This window comes from Herpailurus yagouaroundi, unplaced genomic scaffold, assembly GCF_014898765.1.
Source record: "Herpailurus yagouaroundi ecotype Mexico unplaced genomic scaffold, PumYag 191, whole genome shotgun sequence".
Classification (NCBI taxonomy): Eukaryota; Metazoa; Chordata; class Mammalia; order Carnivora; family Felidae; genus Herpailurus; species Herpailurus yagouaroundi.
The window spans coordinates 18,583,789-18,599,449 of record NW_024412422.1 but is presented as its reverse complement, the minus strand read 5'-3'; the positions used below and the strand labels follow the sequence as shown (position 1 = coordinate 18,599,449).

At 47.8% G+C, this 15,661-nt stretch overlaps 1 protein-coding gene across 1 annotated transcript in view; it reads right to left on the bottom strand.

Annotated features, from left to right (window-relative positions):
- Positions 1–15,661, bottom strand: part of PIWIL1 (piwi like RNA-mediated gene silencing 1) — a 31,303-nt gene that overhangs the window by 11,534 nt on the left and 4,108 nt on the right. Inside the window, exons 5-16 of the mRNA XM_040444106.1 lie at positions 15,578–15,661; positions 10,771–10,896; positions 10,048–10,262; positions 9,342–9,463; positions 9,123–9,203; positions 8,286–8,483; positions 7,755–7,866; positions 3,623–3,749; positions 3,306–3,423; positions 2,683–2,797; positions 1,409–1,596; positions 967–1,039 (exon numbers count right to left, since the gene is read on the bottom strand). Coding sequence (XP_040300040.1) covers positions 967–1,039; positions 1,409–1,596; positions 2,683–2,797; positions 3,306–3,423; positions 3,623–3,749; positions 7,755–7,866; positions 8,286–8,483; positions 9,123–9,203; positions 9,342–9,463; positions 10,048–10,262; positions 10,771–10,896; positions 15,578–15,661 — 1,559 coding nt within the window. The remainder of the gene's footprint in view (positions 1–966; positions 1,040–1,408; positions 1,597–2,682; positions 2,798–3,305; positions 3,424–3,622; positions 3,750–7,754; positions 7,867–8,285; positions 8,484–9,122; positions 9,204–9,341; positions 9,464–10,047; positions 10,263–10,770; positions 10,897–15,577) is intronic.

The window sequence follows — 15,661 nt, the reverse complement described above, 5'->3', positions numbered from 1 at the left end:
CAGAAGCTTTTAGTCTTGATGAGGTCCCAATAGTTCATTTTTGCTTTTGTTTCCCTTGCCTCTGGAGACATGCTGAGTAAGAAGTTGCCGTGGTCCAGGTCGAAGAGGTTTTTGCCTACTTTCTCCAACGGTAGAAAGGATTTTGATGGCTCCCTGTCACATGTTTAGGTCTTTCATCCATTTTGAGTTTATTTTTGTGGATGGTGTAAGAGAGTGGTCCAGGGTCATTTTTCTGCATGTTGCTGTCCAGTACTCCCAGCACCATCTGCTGAAGAGATGGTCTTTTTCCCACTGGATGCTCTTTCCTGCTTTGTCAGTGATCCAAGAACCATAAAATACCTAGGAGTAAACCTAACGAAAAGATGTAAAAGGTCTGCGTGCTGAAAACTTATAAAGGAAATTGAAGAAGACACAAAGAAACAAGAAGACATTCCATGCTCAGGGACTGGAAAAAGAAGTATTGTTAAAATGCCAATACCACCTCAAGTAATCTACACATCCAATGCAATCCCAATCCAAATTGCACCAGCATTCTTCTCAAATTTCTTAGAGCCACAAAAGACCCCGAAGAGCCAAAGTAATACTGAAGAAGAAAACCAAAGCGGGAGGCATCACAATCCCAGACTTCAGCCTCTACTACAAAGCTGTCATCGTCAAGACAATATGGCACTGGCACAAGAAGAGGCACACAGACCAATGGGATAGAACAGGGAACCCAGAGCAGGACCCATACAGTTAAAGCCTTCGAATCCAAATACATTCGAGATGGCTCTGTTCCCCCGGCCCTTCCTTGCGCACAGTCACGCCAGCATCACCAGGGCCACTTCATGAAGGTGAGACCTCTGTCGTGTGGCTACTTTATGACCCTAACTATGACATTTCAAACTCAAACACTAAGATTTACCAATGCCGTTTTTGAAACCAGTCACTCCGGGACACCCACCTACATATCTGCGTGCTACTTACTATCTGGGTATCTGATGTGACCTTCTGCTGTAGGACTCTCAGGTAAGCTTCAGTTCTGTCATCCACTTCAATCCTGGAATGGAAACCCGGTATCCAACATTCAGAAAAAGCAATGAGAAACGTGCCAACATCAACAGTTTCCTATAGATTATAACATACGACACGTTCCGTACGAGATCCGAAATAAACCGCCGAGAGTGGTCATTCAGGCAAAGGTCGTTCTAACACAAACAGCAGAGATAATTTGAGAGGAGCCACTGCCTGCTCTCCCGCCCCTTCTTTGTTACTCAAATACAGTTCCGCATCCACGGTCTGTATGGAGCAGATCTTTAAACTCCCGTCACCTGGAACGTTTCCAACACTTTCATCGCTTTTGCGTTCCCACACCCTCCAAATGACTACTCATCAGTTTTTCAGAGTAGAAATGACTTGATAGACTTACATTATTGCTTTTTTCATTTGTATGCCCATGGCTGGTGTAACTTTAAACAGATTCTGTATCAACGAATTGGCCGCTTCGTAATTCCTTCGAGTATAGATCAGCAGCCAGTTATCCAGTGGCTTCACGCTAATTAACGGTGCACCTCTGGTTTCTTTTGACCAATCTGCAAACTGTGGATTGTAATCGAACTACAAGAAAGTTCAGAGACACTGTGAACTCCACGGTCTGCTCTCGGTGACAAAGCCAACAGGTCTGTAATAATTCTTCTCGTGGCATATCCCGAACCTTACAGAACTTCTTGTACTTTCAACTGTGGTGACAGACAGAATGGCCTCGGTGGAGGAGAAAGGGACACGGACGTATCCACAGACGACGGGGTCCTGTCCCACCAGGCACTCCCCGCCCCGCCGCCTCCCGTACCCGCCTTCCTCTGCTGAGATACCGCAAGGACGCGAGGTACTTCCCTTGTGATAAAGACCCAAGAGAAACAAGGCTGAGACGGGAGCAACCGGCTGACGTGTCAGTACCAAAAGTGACGGTGACCACGTCTGACAGCAAGACAGAGGGCTCACAGGCCAGAAGCTCGGTGACCTGGTGCTACTTTCCCCCTAGAGGAAAACCACCCAGTGCTTTCTGCACGTCCTCCCCACCTCCCGACAACCTTTATGTGGGGGTGGATGCTTTTATCATTTCCACGGGGGTAATAAAAACACCCGCTGGTAAAACACAAAACTACTTCATCGGGCTGTTATTCGCAGAACATTTGCGAGGTGGAAGGGCATCGTTTTCTATAAAAGGGCTTTTCAAGGTCTAGCACTCGCGGGTTTCCATGACACACCAGAATGTTTTCAGAATGCTTGCTCCCCTTTCCTGAGCATAAAGCATAAAAGGCATCGCAACACTTAACATGTTTCTCTACAAACAAGTCATCCAGGCGAAGACGAGGCCAAAGAGACTGGAAGTTTCCTGGATAAAAAATCACTTCAGCGGCAGACGTCACGCCAACCCAACACCTTAGCTCAACGACTTGTGTCACGAGGAAAAGTAAAGCCGGCTTTCAGCGAAGCCTCACCGATGACCCAGCCCCAGGCTCCCACAGGCCCACCTCCTTGCTCCTGGGAGGCGGTGGGGCGGGGGGAGGGGCGGGGGGAGGGGCGAGGGGAGGGGCGAGGGGAGGGGAGGGGAGGAGTGGGCACAGCAGCAGACTGGCGTGGGACTTTATCACGAGTCACACCCGAATCTGACGTGATTGACAACTTAAGGAACTGCCTTACTGTTTTTCCGCCTTGGTGAATCTTTTCTGCTTGCAAAATTCTTCCTGAGAAGGACAGTAAGTTGGAGTCAAAGCTCAAACCCCAGTCTCGAAGCTCCCTCTGAACGTTATCATCTCTGTAAATGTAACATATTTACGTACCACTCAACAGAAGGAAACGGCAGGAACAGACGCAGGCAAACAGACCCTCTCTGACCTGCAGCACGCGGTCCCGTGTCTCCCGGGACCGGAAGCCTCGCAGCGCCAGGAAACACACAAGGTGCCAGTCGCTGCTCCCTCCCCGCAGCCCTGGGTCCCTACGCGATGGATGGCCTTTCACCAGAAGTTCTGATGCCCGAACCACCTCTTCAAAGTAACCCCCTCGATGTCGTCACCAAGACAGAAAATCCGTCTGTCCAAAATGGTTCACCTTCTGCTCTACTACCTCCTTCTAACCGAAGCATTAGGCCGCCGGCTACAGAATGCGACACGCCCTGACGACAGCAGCCTCGCCTAGAAACACCAAGAGCCCGCCCCGAAGACCACAAACGCAAAAGGGAACCAAAACTGCGCTCTGTCGCTCCCCAAACCCAAGAAAATACCACAAATTGGAAGCCACGCTCCAGAGCCGTGGGGGGGACCTACTTATGAATGTAGTCAATGAGTCTTCCCACTTCACGCTGCCTCTGTTCCGGAGTTAGTCTGGTATGGACAGCTAAGTCTTTCATCACGTTAAAATCGTTGCGCATCTTATCAGTTAGACCTTTAAACGAGACGTCGGAAGGCACAGGTTAGTGACAAGGGTCTAGTCTGTGAACGTCTGGGGTGCAGGGTGGTGAGGAGACGGGACAGGCAGCAGGAAGGGCTCCCGTGGAGGGGGGGGGCAGGCGTCTCGGCGAGGGTTTCAGGACTCCCCGAAGAGAACGGGGCAGCAAGCTGGGGGAGCCGGGGTGCAGCAGTACCTGTGAGATAGCAGAGCTCTGGGATGAGCATCGCGGGCCCCGGTAAGGTGCCCCCAGGGCCTCGCCTCCTCTTGGGCTGACTGACCAACACAGGCTGCTTCAGGTCCGTGATCTCTTGGTTGTATTGCTGGTCAAGAAAAGACGCCGTCACCGTTCACGGCAATGCCTCTGCTAACAGGTCGGAGGACCAAGGGGTTTTTGTTTTGTGTTTTGAGAACTGACGCCCACAGCAAGGCTGGTATCAGTTTCCAAGGAAAGCTAACAAGGTGCACTTTTTTTATGTTTTTATTTTTCATTTTTGAGACAGAGAGAGAGAGAGAGAGCATGTGCATGAGCGGGGGAGGGGCAGAGAGAGAGGGAGACACAGAATCTGACGCAGGCTCCAGGCTCTGAGCTGTCAGCCCAGAGCCCGACGTGGGGCTCGAACTCCCAGACTGCGAGATCATGACCCGAGCCGAGGTCAGACACTTAACCGACTGAGCCCCCAGGTGCCCCCTACAAGGCGCGTTTTTAATCCTACCAAAACGAGGTGTGATTTATGTGATCGCTCATCGTTCTTTCCAAGAACTTAAGAGCCTCACTGTCCCTGACTTTATCTAAACTCTGAGTTTTAGTCACAGTTCACTTCGTTTTGTGATTTCTTGGTCTACCAACAGGAGTCTGTATACCTCTGGGTCCTCACAACAATCCCCCCAAAACTACTAGTGTTACGGCAAGAAGCGTGGGGGAAACAAGTCTTGCTAGAACGATAAATGTGGGGGAGGAAGAGGTTGGCATGCCAGAGAACATCTTTAATTAGGAATAGTTTTTACCAAATGCTGACACTTGGTAGAAGCTGAACTTGCCCTCAGTGAGTAGCCTTCAGATTCCCCACATCAATCGCCAGGTTTTTACAACACAAAAAGAGACAAAAATGCTGACTTCCAGGGGTTAATGGAGGCGTGCGCTGGCCTGCGGGCCTCCAGCTCGGCCCTGCGGCCTCAGAACCACGGGACTGGCTTTGCACGACCTCACCAGGGTTTCTGGCCTGGTTTCCTAGAGACCCTCTTGGTGGCATCTCTCATACCCTCTCCTGGCATCTTTTGACACCCCGATTCATCGGGCTCTTTTTAAGAGAACCACACCTCTCTACTTGGCACACAGGACGTGAGCTTAATCAGCACGGCCGTTCCGTTGGCTCCCGTCTCTTACCAACACAGTAAGAACTACTTCCTGTTCCCTGTTCCCATCCCATGACAAGGTCCCGGCCACCCACCCTCGTGAATGAAGACCTTGAATCCCAGTCTGTTCTTGACTTTGTCCTGTACTGAACTCTTCAGCAACCATTCAGGAAGAAAGCTAATTTTCCTATTTCAGGGCAGAAAACGTCAGTGCTCTTATCTAACCTGTGCTCCGTGCACCTACACTACCGATTTTAGCGCTCTTTTTTAATTTATTTAGAGAGAGTGCACATCCGAGTGGGGGAGGGGCAGAGAGAGAGGAAGGCAGAGAGAGAGAGGAAGACAGAGAATCTCAGGCAGGCTCTGGGCTGTCCGTGCAGAGCCCAATGCAGGGCTCAAACCCACCCACGAGCTGCGAGATCATGACCTGAGCCAAGACCAAGGGTCGGACACTTAACTGCCTGAGCCCCCTGGCACCCCGCACCCCTGCTCACCGCCCCCGCCCTTCCGCCTCCCGTGTCTGTTACCTGGGTGCACCCACTGGGGGGGGGGTGTGGGAGTGGAGGCAGGTGTGTCCCTACTTCACTGAGGGCTCCTTATTGCAGAACCCCGGGACCTCCTCTCTATATTCTGCTCCTTATTGCAGAACCCTGGGACCCCCTCTCTATATTCGGGGCCCGAACAGAAGCTAAAAACTGACTGTGATCTTTCCTTTCAAAGGCCCTTCTCTCTCTGTGCTTCCTTAAATATGACCTTTGCTATAGAACATCCAAGCTATCACTTATCATTGAAACTGCCTCTCCACTGGGAAGTCCTAAGAATGCCTGGAATCCTTCCAACATTTCACCCTTACCCCGTTGTTAACTGTATAGCTAGCAGATACACCCAATGAGGCCTGGCTGTGACAGAAGTCTTCCAGAGGAAATCATCTGAGTGGAGACTGAGGCCTCAGAACACGAATGAGGCATGGAGAGCGTTCCAAGCAGGGGGAGCCCCAGGCTTAGAGGAGACAGCCAGGGTGACAGAGGTGAGGAAGGGCAAGCAGGCCAAGGCCGCATCGCTCAGGGGCTCACTGGATACAGACCAAGTGCACTTCAACAGGCCACGGGAGCAGGGGAAACCACTTATGTGCTGTGGGTAGAAAATAACATCCCATCTGTAGGAGTATGAAAATGGATCAGGAAGCAGGAGAAATGAAAACCGAGAGACCAGCGGAATGAGAGACAGCAGGGGCCTCCACAGGGAGGGCAGCCCCTCAGCAGGGGGAGGACAGAGCCATTTCCGGCAGGGAGATGACCAGGAACACAGCAAAGTAGGCAGGTGGTAGGTGGCATAGCTGTCCGCTGGCAGGAGGTTGTAACTGTCCGTCAGGCATGTGTTCATCCACTCAAATACCTCAGTGCCTATGCGGGCACAGGGGTGGGGGGGGAGGGGCACATAAACCACAAAATCCCTGCCCTTGAGGAAGTGACAGTCCCTGCAGTGACCCAGAGCGGGGCACAGGGGCCAGGTCATGGGACAGAACATGCTCAGCGCTGGTCACGTGGAAGGAGTCTTTAAGACTTGCAAACACTGAGAACCGGAAGGCTTAGACAGGTCTGGGCTGGAGCTGGAAACCGGAGAACTGTGAACGTAGTTAGGTCGGGGGTCGAGGCAGAGCCTCTAAGTATGCCACCGTGTAGAAGGCCACTTTCGGAGAAGGAGCTGCCACCTGAGACTCACTACCAGGCAGAGGAGGGGAGGACTTTCCTCTGACCTTCCTTCGGGTCTAAACCAAACTCTCCGCTGAGAACTCCTTCGTGTCTGCTGTTGACACGTACCAACCTTTCCCAACCCTGACAGGGATTACGAAACCACACAACGATGCCAACTCATTTCTCACGGTAGCCTCGAACGCCCGGAAGGAATCTAGGTTAAACACGGCCGGAGTCCTCAAGCAGTTAGAGGTTGAAAAGGGCAGTAGGGAAATCAAGCTGAGACGGCCCCTGGCCGGTTTTTCATCTTGCCCAAAATGAGAACAGCTCTTAACGCGACTTCACAGAGAATCCTCTCCCTCCAGAGCATCTGATCTTTTCATTCATAGCAGAGCAGCTGAAGGTCAGACAACAGTCGATAACCAGCAAGTAACAAGACACTTCAGGGTCACCAACCTGACGTATGATTCTGACATAAGATATAAATACACAACAAACAGCTCATCTGCCCAGCTTTTTAGGAAAAGGAAATAATGTACTGCAAGTAGAAAAAAGAAGATAAATCTTAGCACTTCAAAACCAAGTTTTAAAATTTTAAGTGCAGAGCGTTTCACAAACGCTTTTCCAGCACTTGTAACAGAGCATATGCAACCTTCTAAGGACTGAGGGGCCAGATCTGCCCCTCTCGGGACAGCAACGTTCGTGCGCGCTCCTGCATAAACACTGTGTTCTCTTCTAGTCCCAGCGGTTCTTTCTTGCCGCTGTTGTCAATTCAGCGATTACTCTGTATAAAACTAGCGTCGGAAGGTCCCATAGTCAAAGGACCTAGCCTGGATGATACAAGCTGGTCTGAGGTTGTCGATACGGGAGATGCAAGTTAAGAGTAACCCATAGGCAGATTCAGCTCATGCTGAAGACTCAGCCATCTTTAACCCCCATCCCTGGGTGAATCTAAAAAAGTGTCCACTGCAGAATATGGGTCAGAACAGTGAACTTCTGGTGTTCACTACCTATCATCCTGTTTGTCCTCCCCATGCTTAAATTCAAATGTCATCTTGTGTTCGGCTGGGAAAAAGGAAACGGGCCCAAGCACTTCTCATTGGATAACGAGTTCAAGTGAACTATGCTCCGACCGCCTTAACAAACACATTTCTACAGTTTTCAAAGCAATTTGTTCCATGTGTACGAGCGTTAGAAAATCCTAATGAGTACAGTTCAGATTTCCTCTAAGGCCTAAATACCACACGTTAAAAGATCAGGTCCACGGTGACCCCTTACCTTCCTATAGTACTCTAGGAAACTGATTTCAGAGCCGTCTGCTTTCTTGAAGGTGCTCTTTGGATTCTGGTCCCAGTCGATATCGTCTACTCTGTATGTTTTATTGTTATACCTATGAAATGATTGAGATTTACTGGTATTTGCTTGGAACATGTAGAGATATTAAAAAGAACCTAAATAGAGATAGTATGTAGTCCCTAAAAAATAAAGTTTCAAATAGCTTAGCGATATACAACGTCCTGCGGAGAAAAGGGAAATCTTCTTAAAGACCATGCTAGATGGGTGGGGAAGGGACTAAATCACTACCAGAAAACAAAGACTGACAAAGATAAAAGCCACCAGATACCCTTTCCAGACAACTGTACTCCCCGAGAACTCGTGTCTTGCGAAGGGTGACACACACCCCTCCCCATTTTCATGCTCTTCCCACCAGTCAACTGTAGACCCTGCTTTCTAACAGGATGGACCAGAAAGCCATGAGGTCTTAAGACTTGCAAAACGACTGCTGTGCATTTTTAAAAAAAGCCTTACTTGGTAAGAACAATTAAGCCTATCAGTTCTTTGGAAACTTGTTCTTGAAATTTATGCTCTTCTATTTGATGGTACAGGTTGAACATGAAATCTAACACGGTTTCACTCCGGAGGACTTTATGACTGACGTCGGTGCAAAGCATGATGTTATTTTCGTACTGGAGGATGGAAGTGGTAAAGCCAGGCCAGATCACCAACCTGTCAAGCAGAATGAAAATATGAAGTAACCTCTAACGCCCAAACATGGTCTGCACGTATCACGTTCTTTTTCTCCTGTCTCACCTGGGTCTAAAGTACAAAAGTTCCTGAAGTGAGTAAATTTTGTTATTTCTAGGTTTCACGTGGTTCCATATAGAGTCCCATCTTTTTAAGATCTCAACAACGAATGTTTTTTCATAATGTAATTTTTAAGTTCCATTTTGAACACACTCTGTTAAACTATTGCTGACGCTGGACTAAGCCTTAACAAAGTTGCCGATCTAACTAAAAGCACCTGTGATGACAAGCCTGACCCGTGTGGGCCGCACCTGAACACACGCCATACAAAGGAACTTCTGAAGCAATCTCCTGAGCTCGTAAGTTTGGTTACCCGAGACCAAATACAAATGCTGGACAGCTCTTTATGCTTCCCCAGTGACAGATGGAGAGCACGTGACGTCTTTAAAGCCGAGTAATCCGGGAGGTCTCTTTTATTATTCGGACCGAGTTGAAACTTCACGTACCAGGACGGGCACCGCTAACAGCCACCGTAGTCAATCTGATTGTCTCAAACTGGAGCACCCCTTTCCAAGTCCACGATTAAGCCCAAGGAATAGAAAGCTTCCGCCTTATACAAACCTGTGATTTGGAATATCAATTGGGTCACTTGGGTTATAATAATTCCGTCCAATTTGTTGTAAATTCATGATCTTCAAGAGCCTAGAAATTCAAAAGTCAGAACAGAGATGTGAATACTGACAAGCATCTCCAACACACAGGTCCTCACCGCACTGGTTTTTCAACTTTCCCCTTGATTTTTAATTTTTCTGTGTAGAGGGTTAGAAAACACTGACATACCTCCTGAAGATAATGTTATAGAACTGCAAACAAGTTGGTGATGTAGGTGGGAGCTCATTTGTTAAGGTGATCGTTATCCTCACTTGCTCTCCATTTCGGGTCTGACTAAATACTTCAGTAACCTGAAGCCGGAGCAGTGGAAAACCACACTTGTAATTATTAAAAGAAGTAAACCCAATCACATAATTCCTGCTAATAAGGCAACGACAGGACTACAGAACAGTTTGAAATTAAAAAAAAAAAAAAAAAAAAAGAAAAATGCTAGGAGAGGAAGAGTGGTTGCGGCCCGTGTTATAAATTCAATTGTGGGGCGCCTGGGGGGCTCCGTCGGTTAAGCATCTGACTTCGGCTCAGGTCATGATCTCACGGTCCGTGGGTCTGAGCCCCGCGTCGGGCTCTGTGCGGACAGCTCAGAGCCTGGAGCCCGCTGCGGATTCTGTGTCTCCCTCTCTCTTTGACCCTCCCCTGCTCACCCTCCTCTCTCAAAAATAAAAACGTTAAAAAAAGATTTATGAATGTAATTGTAATCAAGTTACTGGGTGGATCTGAAAATGAAACTGCCCAAGTCCCCCATGGGTTTATTACATGGAACATCAGACTGAAGGCCACTGGTGCTTCTCTAAAAGCTACCCTAGACTGTGGCAGTTCTGCTCTGAAGTGGGGAATCCTTCATCACCCTCTCCCCGACCCGACGTTTTCAAATAACCTTGTGCTGTAGTCTTTTAGGTAAAAATAATATTGTTCCATCAAAAGCATGACACCTTCCAATTAAATCTTCATGTTGAAACAGAAGAGCTGAGCGGAGTCTTCTGGCCTCCATCAGCGGGTTATAGTCAATGTGATACTGGTACAAGGCCCACTGGGGACGGGACGTCAGTCGAAAATGGTTAGTGCTCAGCCTTACTATAACACCTGAAGACCCTGCAAAAAAGGAAGTCGCATTTGATTAACAAAACAAGTTTCGTCTTCCCTGAACTCCTTCCTACTGTGGCAAACAGACACGGTTCTGCAAACACAAGGCTGGGAATAGTACAGGACACTAGAGTTCTCAGACATCTGACTTTGAGGACCACTGTCCTGTCCGGAGAAGTTCCTAAAAGCATACATTTAGGAGTAAATCCCCCTCAGACTAAGCAACGTACAACAGAACCAACCAAACCTATGGCAAAACCCTCTAAAAGAAAAACGTTATCTACATCACATGTAATAAAAGACTGCAATGCAGCTGAAGACCTCTAGAACTTATTTCGTCAGAGCAGAGAGAGAGGGGGAAGTGGAACAGCCACGTGGCACCCTGAATAGATGCAGATGCGCCTCTCCTCCCCAGGACCGCGTCACACATGGATGTGCAAAGTGCGGAGCCTCAATTCAGCGTCCTACGTACTTGAAACGTAATCTCGTGAACACTGTGTTCTTCATAATCGCTTACCTGTCTTTGATTCTCTAACGTGGTCTAGGTTCTGTCTTGTGTTAACACCAAGGTCATGAAAGTCTCTACGACGACCTCCCCTCTCTGCTAACGATAACTCCTGAAATCCAGCGGATATCTGGAGGTCTTAAAAAAAAAAAAAAAAAAAGAAGAAGAAATTATACACACAGTAACATGAAACACAAAATAAACGACAACAGCATCAACACCCCAAATGATGCCATATGAGACCCGAAAGCTACTGAGGTGCTAAAGATCACGTAGAAGGGTCCCGTCAGAGGGTTTTAGGTATCTCTGGCCATCACAACATCCTAGCTAGGACTTCTCCTATAAAGCCTTTCTCGCCGTGGCCTAGCCAAGCTCTGCCGCTCCCCCATACGACACACGTACCGTTAAAGGATTAAGACAACTGGACGGAGATTCAACAACTCAGGAGTACCTTTGTTGACTAGGAAGTTATTCTTCTCGAATCTAACTTCTGAACAACCTAAGGACCTTTTTATCAGTATTTTTCACAGCTTTATGATACAATTATAGCTACAGGAATTAGTGGTTTCTAGGTTTCAACGTGTAACCTGAAATAGAAAATACAGGTCTAAAGCATAATTTCCTCACTAATTCCTTGAACACCCAGCATAACAGATGGAACCTTGTGGTGCCTGTCCCATGGCCATCATGCACCTGTCCTTTTGGGACAGGTTAACTATCAGCTCATGCTTAGTTGCAAAAACTGCTTATAATATCCAAAATCATTAAAGCTTTCAATTTTTACAACATATGGAAGCAGCTCATATCACAGTATGATATGGGCCCAAGAACGAACACGGGCTTTGTGGTCGTGTGTTAGAATTCTAGCTTTCAGTTAATCGGCATGATACTTCATGTACTAGAGACTTCAGCCTTCCCAACCTCTCAGCCTTCTTTTTTAAAATACCTCACTTAGGGAACAATGTACCTAAAAGACTAGAATTCCACCTTATCTGCAGGCAAGGACGGCGGAGGAGACTTAAGCAGAAACTTCGGGGAAAGCACCTTGGGAGGAGAGCCAGTGGCTGGCGTTTACATTCTCTGTGCCCCTGCCTGCCAATCTTGCCTGGACTCTGGTCGTGATCACCAAATATATGTCTTAATGACAAGAAGTTGGCACAAAAGAACAAAGTGACTGAAGAGCCCAGTTTTCTTCTGGTGGCAAGTTCCAAATTCAGCACCCAACTGCCAACTTCTGGACTTCTCATTAGAGGACACAGCTTGAGCAAAATATCGGGTTCCTGAAACACCTTGGAAACCAGTTATTCTAACATCAGCTTCAACTTCTTTATGTGGAAAAGTGAGGAACTTTATGGGTATGTCGTATGTTTTAAGTGAGAATATGATTTATAAAACTCCTCATGGGTGTTGCTAAATATGTTGGTTATTGTACCTCACGATATTCAGGGGCCCTGTTTCAAAGTCCTTTAGGGGTGCCTGGGTGGCTCAGTCAGTGGAGCATCCAGGTTTCAATTTCAGCTCAGGTCATGATCTCACAGTTGGGACTGAACCCCGTGTCAGGCTCCCCGCTGACAGTGCGGAGCCTGCTTGGGATTCTCTTACTCTCTCTGTCCCTTTCCTGCTCTCATGTGCACGAGTGCTCTCTCTAATGAATACGCTTTTTTCTTAAAGATAAAAAATCCTTTAAATATTTAACTATTTTTGTCTCCTTTGGTGAATTTTTTATCCCCAAAACTTTCAAATTAGAGCATCCTCGGCACTGGGTGATTAACTGTATACTAACACAGGTCAACCGTACTGAATCCAACTTAGTAACAATGACAGGTCATAGCGGCTTTTTTCTCCTGAAAAAAATCTGAGTTTGTCTTAAAATTCCATTCCAGATACAAAAACCCAACTATAAGTTTCTGAATATAAATAATGAAGTCCATTCCCTCTCTACACACAGTATTGCTATCACATTTAGCAACAGCATAACTGTCAACCTGTAAAGAGAACAGGTTTCAGAAAGAATAAAACTGTAAACCTCGCTAATTGTTAACATACCTCATCTTATTGTGCTTTGCAGGTAGTTTTTACAATTGACGCCTTGTGGCAACCCTGCATCAAACAAGTCTGCTGGGGTCATTTCTCCAACATTTGCTCATTTCATTTCTGTGTCACGTTTCAGTAATTCTCACAACGTCTCAAACTTTTTCGCTATTGTATTTGTTACAGTGATTTGTGATCAGTAACTACAACTTGCTGAAAACTCAAATGATGGTTGGCACTTTTTAGCAGTATTTTCGAATTAGGTACATACACTGGACACAATGCTGTTGCACACTCAGCAGACTACAGCAGTGCGAACAGTTCTTCCATACACGCCGGCAGACCCAACGATTCACACGACTCGCCTTGTTCCAGCTGCTGTATTGCAGTGTGTGGAACCAGGCCTGCTGTATCTCTGAGGTCCACCTAGAACCTCCCCCTCCGAGCAGCTGCTCGAACGACTAAAACTACACGTTAGACCTCGCTACTCTTCTACTACAGAGTCCTTGGGAATGAAAATCAATAAACAAGGTTTATTGACAATAAACCTAACTTGTCACTTCAGTTTCTAAAACCTAGTAGATTCGTGAACATTTGGGGCAAGCAGTTCCCAGTGAAGTGAAATGACGACCCTCCCCAAAGCAGTGAAATGACATAATTTGTTATTCCAAGTACTATTTAATCCTCACAATGGTCCTTAAAGTTAGATGCTACCTTTCTAAAGATGGGAAACTGAGTTTCACAAAATTTAAGTTCATGCACAACGGTTAATGATTAATAACGGTCGATATAGAGCATGTTTAAGAAATTAACGTATTTCCCACAATCTTATTGTAATTTTAAGGCTGCAACAGTAGGGAAATGTTTTTGAAACAACTTTAGCAAATCTAGCTGTTGGCGAACACACTGACCATGTCAAGTACTCTAAGTTTCGAAGGAACAAAGGCATCAAAATTAGAAGAGGAAGTGACTGCCTAACACCCTATAAATTTAGAGAGATTAATGCCTATAAATGAATTCTCATCAGGCAGCTTAAAAAACAAAACATCACATATCAGAATAGTTAACAGGTAATTGGATACATAACAAAAGACCATTCCAGACTTCTCACTGACTCTTCAAATGTAGCACTATTTTTAATTTTTTAATGTTTATTTCTTTCTGAGACAGAGAGAGAGAGAGAAAGAAAGCGTGAGCAGGGGAGGAGCAGAGAGAGCGGGAGACACAGAATCTGAAGCAGGATCCACGCTCTGAGCTGTCAGCACAGAGCCTCATGCAGGGCTTGAACCCACAAACTGCAAGACCATGACCTGAGCCGAAGTCGGACGCTTAAACAACTGAGCCACCCGGGTGCCCCTCAAATGTAGCACTATTAACTGACATTTTCCCTCAAACGTTTCTGAACAAAAACACACACATACTCACGTATTCATTAAAAATTCGAAGATAACGCTGACTCACCACCCGATCCTGTCTGCCGTAGCCCAGGCGAGGGTCTACACCCCTGAGCGTGGTAACAAGGTGCCGTGCCGTTAGCGCGACAGTTCTATCCGACCCTTTGAGCAGGCATTCCCAGTGTGGGGCAGGGTGTGTGACGACGGCCCTTACATGGTCATGCGTCCCTGCCCCGGTCCGTCGGGTGCACTCCCAGGAGGGAACGTGCTAACGACAGGGCACTGTCACGGCTGCTACACGTTACAAAAGTCGGTACAACCGTACAACCCCTCAGGGAGGACAGTGCTGGCCTGACAACCACCAACGTCGGCAAAGCGGTAAGACAGAACAAGACAGGTAAACAAAACGTTCGTTTGATTTCACTTTCTCTCACGAGGCTTACTGTTTTCATTAGTCTTTGCGGTTCTCAGTGCACTGCCCTCCCCTTTCCTCTGCCCGCCTCCCTGCAGCCTGTCAGGCATCACGGGTTTTATAGGAGCGTTGTGTGGGCCACAGACCCAGTCCCACCATCACTTCCCCAAGTTTCCAGGCTTCTGACACGGACAGCGGCTGTCACGGCACCGTTTACGTGGCTCTGACACCACAGACTCATCCAGGGGCTCCTCTGACGTTCGCGGATCTCACTGGGTAGGACCAGACCTCTGGAGTACTTGGGGGCGTCGCCCACGGAGCAAAGCCGGGTACAAGCTTCGCCTCGTCACCAGCTGTCCCCACGCTAGTTCACGGAACAGCCCGTCTCCCGTGGCCACCCCGGCAGGAAAACTAGCGTCATTACATCAGGTCCCGCACGTACAGGGGAGCTTTTCCTACACTGAAACCAAACTTAACTGCTGAAGAATCTTACATCAAGCGCCCAAGTAATCCAGGTTTGTAACAAAGTAACAAAGAAGCACAATTTCTGGAATCAGAACTGGTGTTCTGACCTCACCAGCTGTCGCAACTTTGGCCCCCAGTTTCTGTGCCTGAGAAATGGGGGGGGGGCCAACACAACACATAAGACACCGTGTCCTGCAAAGCAAAGTCAGAAACGTTACAGGTGGTCTAGCTTTTGCTGAAATTACTAAAGATGCCCAAAGAACGTTCTAAGTGGCTAATCGGCGAAGCAGCAGACGTAGGATTGGTTCAGAACTACTTTGTGAGAGCCACTCTGGGGGCCTGGCGAGGACACGCTCTTTCGTTTCCAAGAAGGAGAGAAACCCCGTGGCGCCCAACACAGCCTGAGCGCGCCTGTCATACTTTAGAGGACTGTGGCTTTTCATCGTAAGGAGTCTGCACAGCGGCTGCCGTGCCAGGGCCACCGCGCGCGCGCGAAGTCTTTTGACCCTCCTTTCACCTTGTGACTTGGCCGGCGCTCCGCCTGCTCCTCTCTGTCGTCCGCGGCCAACTAACTCCCCCTCTGCTGCCGGCTGCTGAGGCC